Genomic DNA, 14,369 nt, shown 5'->3' on the forward strand with positions numbered 1-14,369 from the left:
TTCCATTTTGTGAAGAACATCTCTTCTACATATCTATTATTGTATTAAAATTGGTTAATTGGTATGTGGTTGATATTACATACTAAATGTCTATTAATGATTTCAAGGGGTAAACCTATTTTATTTTCCTGACTTAAGTTATCCAGATTTGGCCTATGAGGATAGAATTGTGCAGGATTAATCTCACTGTATTAGGCATTCCCAAACATAATTTTGTTTACTTAATGTTATATAGCAGATGGAAATTGCTTGCTTGTTTCACACTCACTTGTCTAATGATAGATATGGAGAATCTATGGAGCGGATGAGCGTTGATGAATTGGAATTAGGGAAGGAATGGTTGAATGATACATTTTATCTCATACGGTGAGTCTGATGTTTTGATATTATCATCTTTGTTGTTTACTTTTCTTCTCTTTGTTTTTTCCCTTTTGAAGGTTTAGTAAGCTTTAGAACTTTGGCCTGGTGAACTTTAGGATTGGCCAGGTGTTGGCAAGCTATACATGTGTGGTTTGAGACCTAATGCCAAGGATAAAGGGGCCCTTGATATTTGAAGAAAGCAAATCTTTCTGCTTTTTCTCCATGGGATTGAATTAGGTTGAAAAAATAGCATTCTACATTACTTGGGTACTTAAATGAGCATAACAGTTGGCACACCATTATCAATGTGATGAGATATTGTTATTGTTAAAGATTTTTTCATACCTATTTTATTAGTATTAGGCCAGAGTGTTTTTTCTTTTTATTTTGTAAATTTGCTTTTATTTCTGGATTATAAGTATTAGTAAAGCTGCTGAACGCAATCTTTTCTCCCTTCTTCAAACATGGTTTCTTTCTCTCCTATCATCTTCTTTCTTACTTTTTCTAATCTCATAATACTTGTACAAAACCAAAGAAAATAAAATCAAGTTGGTGCCAGATGATGATCTTACCCGGTTTTCTCTCCTCTTTGTGCTTAACCTATGCTTCTAGGATCATAGGCTCTATAGAGATCTAACAATGCTGATCATTAGTGTTGAGAGGTTCAGCAATCATTATATAATGGTAACTGATATAAGTTAATATAACGGTTGTATTCCGGATTCTGATCTTCATTTTAGAAGAATTTTGGTATGATTCTTGTGAAACTTTGGAGTTGTTACAGTTCTTCTATAATTTTTTAAGAAATTTCTGTAAAATTACAAAATTCCTGGTTTTCCATGTATAGTTTATGGGATTGATCTGCATCTGGTTTGTTAATAGGGTTTGGTGTTTTTTGGATCATTCGTCTCTAAAATCAGTAGAAACTTTGCCTACCTTGATTGGTTAAGGATTGAGAATTCGGTACTAATTTTTCTATATCATATCTGTTGCCGAACTCTATGCAGGAGATTGAGAACTGAATTGAGAACAATGTTGATTCCATGAGTGATGTTGGGATAGTTTGGGAGCCTGTTTAAGGGGGTCTTCAATCTGTTTACTGTTTACGTTAGTGAGTGATTGGATACTAGTTAGTAGAAAAGTTTAGAAGATCTGTTTTGATATAAAATCTATGTAAGAAAGAAGAAAAGAAAGAGAAGAGAAGGTTTATGCAGAGAAGGATAGATGAGAGAAGTTGAAGAGAATGGGAGAAGCCAAAATTAGGTCTGGCCCCCCTTTTCATTCGCTTATATACTCACAAATAAAAAAACTGAATACAATGACAAGTATGCTCTTAGTAAGTCTGCTACTTGTAAAATCTAAATAAGCACTCTTAACTTAAACATAAACTAATGAGCCTTGGGCCCAATAACTCCTTAACCATGCTATGTAAATAAAAACAAGTGATATCAGCCCAAAACTCAACACTCCCCCTCAAGTTGGGAATAGATGTCACACATTCCCAACTTGTGTAGATCATGCTCCAGCTTGATTCTTGCAATACCTTTTGTAAGAACATCAGCAAGCTACAAGTCAGATGCAACATATGGTAAGCAAACTTCTCAGGATGTCACCTTTTCCCTTATAAAGTGTCTATCCACTTCTATATGTTGTTTTATCATGCTGATCTGGGTTGTGGGTAATGTTAATTGCTGCTTGATTGTCATAGTATAGCATCATAGGTTCTTTGGTCTCAACTCTAGTCTCTCATAACAAGGACCCAGAGGAGCTTTGAAACATTGGGTGCCATGGCTCTGTATTCAGCTTCTGCACTTGACCTTGCCACAACTGTTTGTTTCTTATTCTTCCATGAAACTAGATTACGTCCAACAAGAGTGCAAACTCCTGATGTAGATCTCCTGTCATCTAGGCACCCTGTCCAATCAACACCTGTGTAAGCCTTTAATTTCAACGGTCCATGGTCAGCAAACAATATGTCTCTACCTAAGTGTCCCTTTAAGTAAGAAAGTGTCCAGTCAATAACCTCCCAATGCTGAACTTAGGGGCATTCATGTATTGACTAACCACACTCATTGCATAAGAGATGTCTGGTTGTGTCAGATATAAATATAGCAACTGGCCCACTAATCTCTGATACCTTCCAACATCCTTCACTAGTTCACCTTCTGAAGCATTTATCCTGTGGTTCTGATCAATAGGTGTATCAGCTGCCCTTACCCCATGATTTTCTGTTTCTTGTAGTAGATCCAAAACATACTTCCTCTGTAAGATGAGGATCCCATTCTTGGACCTTGCCACCTCAATGCCCAAAAAGTACTTCAGCACCCCAAAATCCTTATTCTCAAACTCTTTGTGTAGGTTCTTCTTCAAGGTATCAATCTCACTCAAATCATTTCCTATGACTACAATGTCATCCATGTATACTATCAAAGCTGACACCAATGACCCCCCCTCCTTTTCACAAAAAGAGTATGATTAGATTGAGTTTGAGTATAGCCAAATACAACCAATGCACTTCTAAACATGTCAAGTCAAGCTTTGGGTGATTGCTTCAAACTATATAGACTTCTTCAATGTGCATACCTTTCCTTTATCCACATCATTGTAAAAGCTAGTTGGAAGATCCATGTACACCTCCTCTTGCAAGTCTCCATTAGGAAAAGCATTCTTCACATCAAGTTGGAAGTGTGGCCAAGAGTATGTAGCTGCTAGTGATAGAAGAATCCAGACTGAACTCATCTTTGCCACTGGTGCAAAAGTCTCTAAGTAATCTATGCCATAAGTTTGAGTGTACCCTTTTGCAACCAACCTCGCCTTGTACCTTTCTATACTTCCATCAACCTTGTATTTCACTGTATAAACCCATCTACATCCAACTGTCTCATTGCCATAAGGTAAATCCGCAATCTCCCATGTCTGGTTTTTAATCAATGCTTTCATTTCCTCCTGCATAGCTATCTTCCACTCAGGTTTGGAGAGAGCCTCACTACCACTCTTGGGTATAGATGCAATGAGCAGTACTAACACTTCCATTAGGAAGGAGATAATCCATTGTAGGAAAGAGCCTCACTAACACTCAGGTTTGGAGAGAGCTCACTAACACCTCCGGTAAGGAGATAATCCATTGTAGGAAAGATAGTGTAAGATGCAAGGAGTAGTACACTTCCTCTTCCCTTTTTGGAGTTCAATAGGGAGATTGAGGTCATCTGCAATGGTGTTAGGAGCAAGGGTAGTAGTATCAATAGGAACTAAACCATCAGAGGAAACAAGAGGCATACCTAGGTCTGTGTTGTGGAATCCCTAATGAGCCGATATGGAGTGACGTGGGCTCCTTTGTTGTGGAATCAACCTCCCTGTGTTGTCATAGGTGCTATCGTGTAAAACACTGAGAGGTAGGATGCAATAGAGGTGGCAAAGTGGGGTGGAGTAGGTAGGGGTCAAACATTGGAATGGACAAAGGAGTTGAAGCAGGATGTGGTATAGATTACTCACTTCCTTCCCTAAAACACTCCCCTTGAGAAGAACCCCTTGAGAAAAAAGGTGTGGACTAAATAAATGTGAAATCCAAAGTAACATACCAACTCCTAGAGATTGGATTATAACAATAATACCCCTTTTGATTTCCTGCATGCCCAAGGAAGACACACTTCTTCGCCTTAGGGTCCAACTTTAAGCAGTGATGACCAAGAACATGGACAAAGCATACATATCCAAAAATCCTTAGAGGAATATGGAACATCTCCCCCTCAAGTAAAAGAAGGCTAAATGGAGTGCTATATCCAAGAACACGAGAAGGCATTTGGTTAATCAAGAAAACTACTGTAAGAACTACATCTCCCCAAAAACGAATTGGAACTGTAGAGCTCAACATCATGGTTCTTGTTACTTACACAATATGTCTGCTATGCCTTTCTGCTACACCATTCTGCTGTGGAGTGTATGTACAACTGCTCTGATGGACTACTCCATGCTCAAATAGGTATGATGCTAGTTTTTTTTCTCAACTATTCCCTAGCATTATCTGATCTAAACACTTCCACTCATACCCCAAACTACGTTAGCACCACTTGATGGAACTGTTGAACCAAACCTCATCACGAGATCTCGTGAAATATATTCAAGAGTATCGAGAACAATCATCCACAAATAGAAGAAAATACCGATAGCCGCCCATAGAGGAAATATGGTATGACCCCACACATCAATATGAACAATATCAGAAACAAAAGAATATCTTTTATTGCTTTCTTTAAAGGAATGTCTACAATTCTTTCCAAGTTGGCAATCCTCACACTCCAAGCTGGATAAACTGATAGATTCAAACAATTTTGGAAACAAAAAAACGCAAAGAAGCAAAAGACAAATGCTCTAACAGATTATGCCAAAACATAATCCGACCCATTGACTCTGACTCAATGTTCCCGCTGACATGATGACTTAGATGATTAGGAAGCGCATCAAGAAGATAGATTACATTCACTACATGATCATTCCCAATCGCCTCTTTGATTTCAAATCCTGCAAAACACAATGACTAGGAGAAAAAGTCACTGAACAATTCAAATTCTTTGTCAAGCTACTAATAGATATAAAAGATTAGTGCTTAATCTAGGAACATGAAGGACAGAAAGAGTAGGGTAATGGTATTGGTTATCTTGCTAGACCTTTTCCCAACAATGGGAGCATGCGATCCATCGGCTATAGAAACTCTATCTCTGCTAGAGTAGAGGCGGTATGAGAAGATGGTGGAAATGTTGGTCATATGTTCTGAGGCTCCTGTGTCTATAATCCAGGGAGGTCCCCCCTTACCTGTAGTGGATACATAATTTGAAGTGGCATGTGAACTACCTGTATGTGCAAACAAAGTAGAATGGCTACCTCCTGACCACTTGCACCTTGTTGTCCACCTAATAATGAGTTGGAATAGGCTATTACTGCAACAAACTCTAGAGAAGCTGTAGTAGGTGGTCTTGATAAATCACCAGTCACTACCATGTTCACATTTCCCTTTTTGTTTTTGAGCTGGCTCGGTATAAGGTGTGGGTAAAGCTTCCAACATGTATTTCTAGTAAGCTTAGGTTTCTTACTGTTCATTTCCACCCTTATCTCCACTTGGCTTAGGTTTCACTGTGCTAACCATAGCTGATTGCTCAAGGCCTGGGTTCCTCATCATCACATTCCTCCTACTCTTCTCTCTAGATACAATGTTATATGTCTGAGAGAGAGAGTTACACTATCCCGAGAAAGAATATGCTGTCATGCAATGTCATATTTAGGGTTAAGTCCTGCTAAAAACTCAAAAACCTTATTCTTCTCTACCGGCCTCTAATAAGTTGTTACATCTTTGCTACTTTCACAAACCTCAATCTCCAAATGATCTATTTCCTGCCATAAGGTTTTGAGGTTTGAAAATTAAATCGTAACAGACGTATCTCCCTACCTAGTAGCAATCACCTGGTTTCTCAATCGGTAGACTTTAGCAACCTTCTCATTTTGTGAATAAGTTTCTGCCACTCTATCCCAAATTTCCTTAGCTATGTTAGCCCAGAAAAAGTTCTTACTTATATGGGGTAACATGGAATTGCACAACCAAGTCATTACCATGTAGTTCTCCTGTACCCACCGGGAGTAGTTAGTCTCAGGTCTCTTTTCTTAATTGGTGACATAAGCCAATTTCCCATGAGCTCAAATGGCCATTTTTGCATATTGTGACCATTTTAAGTAGTTTGTACCATTCAACTTGACTGCAGTGATGGTTCTAGCCCCAAAGAGATCTTTAACACCTCCTTCCTTGGTCCAATTTTCCTTGCAAATTTGTTTTCAACTCCACAACCCTCTATTACTCCCAGAACAGATTAGGAAATCAATTTGAGATGAAAAGAAAGAGATTTGTCTCCTTTAGAAACCTCAATCACCTTCCTAGTACCTTATAAGCCCCTTCCCCCAAAGATTCCCTTTTCTGTGGGAGTAGGAGAAGAAAGGGAAGATGCTGCCACTCCCTCCAAAGGCCTCCAAAAAGGTTGGGACTTGGAACCATCCTCTTTAGAAAAACTTGAGAAACCCTAAAAAACCAAAACACCACTTCCTAGGTCAAAATTGAAGAGTCCTAACTAAATCAGGATTCTTCCCCTTTCTCTAGTTCTTCCTGATTTTGGTCCTAAACCCTAGACCAGCTACAAGGGATTGCAAATCCACCAAAAAAAAATCCAAAAACCCTTACCTCATCATGCAGTCAGTTGATCTAGGGCTGCATGATGGAACAACTCAAACAATCTCTAAACCGGCTCTGATGCGAAGTAGAAAAGTTTAGAAGATCTGTTTTGATATAAAACCTGTGTAAGAAAGAAGAAAAGAAAGAGAAGAGAAGGAAAGGGGAGATAAATTGAAGAGAATGGAAGAAGCCAAAATTAGGTCTGGCCACCCCTTTCATTAGCTTATATACTAACAAATAAAAAACTGAATACAAAGACAAGCAGGCCCTTAGTAAGTCGGCTACTAGTAAAATCTAATAAAATCTAAATAAACACTCTTAACTTAAACATAAACTAATGGGCCTTTGGCTCAATAACTCCTTAACTATGCTGTGTAAATGAAAACAAGTGATATCAGCCCAAAACTCAACAGTGTCAACTGTCTTAGAAGAGGTATTGTGAAGATACCTGGGTTATGAGTTTGATTATCTCATTGTGAGGAATTTTTTCCCATTAATTTATTATTGATGATGAATCCCTAAAGAAGTACAATGGGAATCATAGCTACATGGAAAGTGGTGAGAGTTTTTCCACACATAAAATTGGATGGTAGCAAGTTTTTGGAGTGAGCACGACAACCAAACCATCTTCTGGAGGTTGGGCAAATTGGGGCAGCTAACTTGGAAGGAATCAAGACTGCAGGTGGATGATCTATCAATGCTAGATGGGAACAAGGAAACAATCACTAGCATATTTCAAGCTTGCAAATACTAAACTCTTTAGATTAATACGTAAAACCTCATTGATATTTTGTTTATTTAGTCTTTTTGTAGGTAAATTAGCTTAACTTGTTTACTCTTTTTGTCGTACAGGTGTGAAGATGATTGTCTACCCTCTGTTAAGTGGGTACTTGAACTTGCCAAAGCAGTTGTTTTAAGGCATGGAGTTCGTGGACTTGTGATAGATCCATACAATGAGTTGGATCATCAACGTCCTCCAAACCAGTAAGCATTTAACTTTTGCATGTCTGATGTTATTTTCTTTCATGGTTTGGTTTTCATTGTGTAGGATTTTATGATATGAAAGTAAAAACATGATAGTTCTAGGGCCTTAATTGTTTGATAGTGGTGATATTGTGTCTTGTTGGCTTTTATTAATAAAATTGGTGTGTGGGTTTAGTCTTCTACAGACTTATCATTGAAGAAGTTTGAAGTTTATATATATATCACTGACTTGCTGGATGAGGACAGATTTAAGTCTCTACTGAAGACGAGTTCATTCAGCTATCTTCCTAGTACAGTGTTCTCCCTTATTCTCTTCTCTACCACTCTCTCTGCGGAGAATCTGATTATTTTAATTTTCTAATCAATCATACCTGTAATGAGCAGATTTTTTGCGCATTTGGATGAATGAAAAGCTTGAAATTCTTCTAGAAAAATGTAATCACACTGTTCCCTTTCACTATAGCTACTACGACTCTTTAATCTGGATCTGTTGTGCACCAGAAATTGCAGTTTGATCTCATCTGTCTAATGTTCAGTTTTCTCACCTTAGGGTTTGGCAAGACTGCAAAACTAGAGCTCTCTGCATCACATATAGGGGGGTGCAAGACCCATTAGGGTTTCTAAAACCTCCTGCCTGCACTTTGAATCTATTCATCTACTTGCTACCAACATCCCATCCAAAATCTGCCTCCCCACCACAAACATGATTCTCACCCATCTCCCAATGTAATGTTACCTTGAACATCAACAAGAAGTTCTCTGAAATATTCCAAATTGCTTTGATGGAAGTAAAATGGAAGCCATCTGGACCCATCGCTATATCTCCAACAGTCTCCTTTAAAGGTTCCTTAATTTTTGCCACCTTAAATTCTCCCTCAATTAAATTAGCTGAAAATTCACTAATCTTTCTAGGCTCCATCTCCCAAGAGGAACCCGAAGCCAAGGTCTTGCAGAATAGAGGTTCTTATAAAATTCCAAAACCTTCGCTTGAATTTCCGTCCAGGTTTCTGTCATCTCCTCCCCCTATTTTAAGCCAAATTGCCCTTGACTTCTACCTCCAACTCACCTTTTCCCTATAAATTAACCTCTCCAGTTCATTTTCTAACCCATGTTTTCTAATTTTTTGTCCTAGAAACAGTTTTCAAGGCACTAAGGCGAGGCTAAGCGGCAGGGGGGCACCTTGTACCTAGGCAGTGGATTCTTTTAAGGAAAAATCATATATCCTAGGATAGTTCCTTAGGTTCCATAATCATATTTCCTTAATAATTATCCACAATTTTCATATGAGAAGCCACCTTAAATTCTCCCTCAATCAAATTAGCTGAAAATTCACTAATCTTTCTAGGCTCCATCTCCCAAGAGGAACCCGAAGCCAAGGTCTTGCAGAATAGAGGTTCTTATAAAATTCCAAAACCTTCGCTTGAATTTCCGTCCAGGTTTCTGTCATCTCCTCCCCCTATTTTAAGCCAAATTGCCCTTGACTTCTACCTCCAACTCACCTTTTCCCTATAAATTAACCTCTCCAGTTCATTTTCTAACCCATGTTTTCTAATTTTTTGTCCTAGAAACAGTTTTCAAGGCACTAAGGCAAGGCTAGGCGGCAGGGGGGCACCTTGTACCTAGGCAGTGGATTCTTTTAAGGAAAAACCATACATCCTAGGATAGTTCCTTAGGTTCCATAATCATATTTCCTTAATAATTATCCACAATTTTCATATGAGAAGTAATAACTTCATGTCGAAGTTTAGAAATCAATATATTTATTTTACCTTCCTCTTCCATTCTGCTAGCCGTTTTGCCAAGACTCCCTTTTCCTATTCTACACATTACTGAACACCTCCTTGTTCCATCCCTTTATTTGCCTCCTACAGCTGCAATTTTCATAACAGTCTGAAACCTGCTGATCCTTTCACTTGCCAACTTCCCCATTTCTCTTCTACCTAACCCAAGAAATTAGGGTGCTCTAGCCACATATTCTTAAACTGAAATGGTTGAGCTTCAGATATAGCAACATACTTCCTCAGCAAAATAGGAACTTCAACAGTCTGTCTCTTTTGACCACTAGGCCACTCTCCCGTTCTTGGGCCAAGGCTTCCCTCAATGATTGGAACTAATGCTATTAGCTTAGCTAGCGTTCTGGGAGAATCTAGTCATTAACCATTTCCCAATCTGCTCCTGCAGTCACCTATCAAGTCTTTTGAGAATGGGAAGGCATTAACCATTTGACCAAGTGTAATGGCCTCCACTTAAAGGGTGGGTTGATTACTCCATTCCTTTCAATAAATTCTCCAAACCTTCTCATTCCCACACTCATTCTTCTGTCTCTTCCACCCCTCATTTCACTCACTCTTCTAACCACATTGAAGTCACTCCTCAAACAAGGACCCTCCCACAAAGATCTTGTTGACAGTTGCTCCATGCGGGCCTTTTATTTTCAACTATTTATTTTTTAATAACTTTTATACTTGATGGGCCTTGGACCATAGTTGCTTTATGTTTATTTTTAGTGTTCTTTAACAGCCGCCCTTCTAAGGGCATATTTGACGTGTAGTACATATATTTTTGACAGAAGTATATACACAATTTGAATGGGTGGCCCAAAACTTTTGGTTCCCCTTCATTCTCTTTTGTATAGCCCTATGATGTCCAATACACATCGCCCATGACTATTCAAAGCTTTACGAAAAGAGTTAGTCTCATACGTAGTTGCGATGGCCTGTGACGTCTCGCCTCGCCACAACAAGCCATGTCACCATTCGCCAAGACATGTCATCACCCAACGAACATTATTTCTAACACGTGACCACAAGGCCACCGCATTCACTTGAATTCAAGGCCAATCCTCCATAGATAGAATAACCCATTGGGTAGAAAGGAAAGATGAAATCAATCCAAGAAGGGTATTAGCAATCGCCTATCGTTCAAAAGCTCCAAAACCCCACCTCCTCAACCATAAGATGGTAAGGGCGCTTTGTTTAGGTCCCAAAGAAAGTCAAATAGTGCCGAGGGAGACTCATGAGGCTTTCTACAAAAATAGTACAATGACACTCTACAAAAGGCTGTCGCGATTGGTGCATACCCATGGTAAACAAATTTGAGTGCCTCGTTGTGGGTGAGGCCGACTTGAGAGACACTTACATTGCATATCTAAAGGACGGAACATTATGCATAGATACCATACTCAAGAAGAGGCTAGTCTCTAGAATTAAGAGATTCTATCTGTAGAATAGGATGCTCTATCGGAAGTCCTACTTTGGCCAACCATTAAGATGCACTACAGGGGATAAGGTAGAGCAGATACTTGAAGCAGCCCATGATGTTGAACCAGCCATGCACCAATTACTGGTGGCTCTATACAATCACGTACTTTGTCTATGGTTCTGCTGGCCTACTATGTTAGACGACACCTAGAAACACGTTAGGAAGTGCCATACTTGTCAAATACATGGTCGTCGCATCTATCTGCCAGCCAACGAACTCATTCCAACATTGCACCCTAGCCTTTCCTCACTTGGGGAGTAGATTTGATAGGCACAATCAACCCAACATCAAAAGGGTATTGCTTCATCATTGTCGTACAATTACTTCACCAAGTGGCTTGAAGCCGTTCCCTTGAAATGGATAGTTGTAACGAATATATCCAACTTCTTGAGGCAACATATCATCCATTTCTTCTGAGTACCATGCGAATCCTAACGTACAATGGTCTCTCCAATAAAAATCAAGAAGTTCATGACTTTCAAGGGCAATACCGAACATGGTTAGGGAAATTGAGGCAACCAATAAAACACTCCTGAAAATGTTGACCAACATGGTGTAAGAGAATCAAAAGGATTGGGTTGACATCTTGTCTACCACATTATGGGTTTATAGAACATTCATCTGGAAAGGGACACAAGTACCTTATTCCCTCGTCTACGAACAAGAGGCCATTTTACCTGCTGAAATACAAACCGTTTCCATGAGGGTAGCATATGTAATGGTGAAACAATTCAGCACAAAGGACATGGAGCAACTCCTCTGCAACAAGCTAAATACCATTGATGAGGTTGTAGAGAACATTGATGTGGACCCCACTGCTGTTGTCCCCACTGTGTTCGTATGGCAGCATATTTTTGTTAGTTATGTTAGTGTTAGTTGGTAATTGTAATCATTCATGGAGAGAGAGAGACGAGAGAGAGAGAAAGAGAAGAGGAAGATACGATTGAGAGAAAAAGAAAACCTACCCCTGGTTGTCGCCAGTTCATTACTTATATTAACTTAATATAAAAAGAATGGAAATTACAAGTATGCCCCTATCGGCACTTCCTAGAAACAAACTAATAAGACAAAAAGAAAATAACTAATTGACAACATCTTAAGAGGACAACCCACTAACAGCAACTATAAAATAACAATTAAATAACCCTCACAACACTCCCCCTCAAGTTGGGCTGAATATGTCTATCATGTCCAGCTTGTCACATAACTCATTGTGCTGCGAGTATGGAAGCTCTTTTGTGAGGACATCAGCGAGTTGTTCCTTGGAGTTGACATAAGGGATGCAAATTTCCCTTTTTTTCCAATTTTTCCCTTATGAAGTGTTTGTCTACCTCAATGTGCTTGGTCCTCTCATGTAGGACAGGGTTGCTAGCAATGTTTATGGCTGCCTTGTTGTCACAGTAAAGAGACATAGGATTATGAACAACAACTCCAAGCTCCCCTAGAAGATTCTTTAGCCAAAGGACTTCAGCCACCCTATGTGTCACTTGACCTTGCTACCACACTTTGTTTCTTGCTTTTCCAGGTCACTAGGTTTCCTCCCACAAATGTGCAATATCCACTCGTGGACTTTCTGTCATCCACAACACCTGCCCAATCAACATTTGTAAAGACTTCCACTTTTAGGTGATTATGTTTACTGAATAGTAGACCTGTTTCGGGATACTTTTTCAAGTATCTAAGAACTCTCTCTGCTGCCTCCATGTGTGGTTTCTTAGGAGAGTGCATGAATTGGGTTAGAACCCCAACTGAATAGGCAATGTCTGGACGGGTCATGGACAAATAAATCAGCTTTCCCACTAACCTTTGGAATTGTTTCACATCTTTTAGAGGTTCACCATCATAGTCACCCAACTTGTGGTCAACATCCATGGGATTATATGTTGGCCTTGCACCTAATTTGCCTGTGTTCTGTAATTGATCAAGGGTGTGTTTCCTTTGAGAAATGAAGATACCCTTTTCTGAGCAGGCGACTTCAATTCCAAGGAAATACTTCAGGGGACCTAAATCTTTCACTTCAATTTTAGATGCAAGGAATTGTTTCAACTTTTGTATTTCTGAACTCCAACTTCCTGTAATGATGATATCATCCACATACACTATCAATACAACAACCTGTTCCTGACATCTCTTCACAAAGAGTGTATGATCAGACTAACATTGTTTGAAGCCCATCTGCTGAACTAGCATGTGAAACTTACTGAACCATGCTCTGGGAGATTGCTTTAAACCATAAAAAGACTTTCTCAACTTGCACATCTTATTTTCACTTCCCTTGGCACAGAATCCAGGGGGTTGAACCATGTATACTTCCTCCTCTAAGTCACCATTCAAAAAAGCATTATTTATGTCCAGTTGATGCAATTCCCAATCAAAATTAGCAGCTAATGACAGGAGAACCCTAATTGAGTTCATCTTAGTTACTGGAGCAAAAATCTCATCATTGTCAACCCCGTACACTTGAGTGTACCATTTGGCTACTAATCTTGCTTTGTACCTCTCAACTGTTCCGTTTGCCTTGTGTTTAACTGTAAACACCCACTTACATCCCACAGGGTCTTTCCCCTTTGGAAGATCCACCAATTCCCAAGTTTGATTTTTAAGAAGAGCATTAATCTCCTCCTTCTTGGCATCTGTCCATTCGGGGCATTTTAAGGCTTCTGCAACATTTTTGGGAACAGGGATGCAATCAGCTGCGGATAGAAAGGCATGACCTGACTCCCTTTCTTTGAGCAATAGGAATGTCAAGGTCATCACAGTAGGAGTAGGGGTATCAATAGGTGCAACAGGGATTGGACTTACCTCCTGGGAGTCTAACGGTGTCGGTTGCTCAATGTTTGGCTGCTCCACACTCTTATCACATTGCTGATCTCTACGACGTGTACGTTGGAAGACACGAAAGGGAGCAAGGTCCGAAATAGAAGGAAGAGAGACTCGGCGGATCTGAACCTGCTTCTTCTCTTCAACACTACTACTCTCCCCCTGAGGAGAATCATGGAAGAATGGATCAGACTCAAAGGACACATCCATAGACACAAAAAACTTATGACTAACGGGATCAAAGCACCGATACCCTTTTTGAGAGGAGGGATACCCCAGAAAGATACAAGGAATGGACCGAGTGTCTAACTTACCTCGAGGCGGAGACAAATCATGGACAAAGGCACGGCAACCAAAAACTCTCATGGGAATGGAAAATAAAGGGGAATGAGGGAACAACAACTGATGAGGGGCCATGTAGTTTAGCACTTTGGAGGGCATGCGATTGATGACATAGGCAGCTACAAGTATCGCATCCATCCAAAACCTTTTTGGAACATTCATGTGTAACATCATCCCACGAACTACCTCAAGGAGGTGTCTGTTTTTTCTTTTTGCAAAACCATTTTGTTGTGGTGTTCTGGCACATGAGCTCCTATGAATAGATCTGTGGGAGGCAAAGAACTCATTGAGCTCACCGTGGAAGTATTCTTTTGCATTGTCGGATTGGAAGATCTGTATTTCCACATGGAACTGCGTAAATACCATCCTCTGGAAGTCTTTCGCAATCTTT

The 14,369-nt window shown here is 39.7% G+C and overlaps 1 protein-coding gene across 1 annotated transcript in view; it reads left to right on the plus strand.

Moving 5' to 3' along the window:
- Positions 1 to 14,369, plus strand: part of LOC148846144 (toprim domain-containing protein) — a 94,380-nt gene that overhangs the window by 65,756 nt on the left and 14,255 nt on the right. The window contains exons 16-17 of the mRNA XM_088954390.1: positions 283 to 366; positions 7,424 to 7,555. Coding sequence (XP_088810516.1) covers positions 283 to 366; positions 7,424 to 7,555 — 216 coding nt within the window. The remainder of the gene's footprint in view (positions 1 to 282; positions 367 to 7,423; positions 7,556 to 14,369) is intronic.

Source organism: Nelumbo lutea, chromosome 7 (assembly GCF_056320005.1).
Source record: "Nelumbo lutea isolate HS-2025 chromosome 7, American lotus-T2T, whole genome shotgun sequence".
NCBI lineage: Eukaryota > Viridiplantae > Streptophyta > Magnoliopsida > Proteales > Nelumbonaceae > Nelumbo > Nelumbo lutea.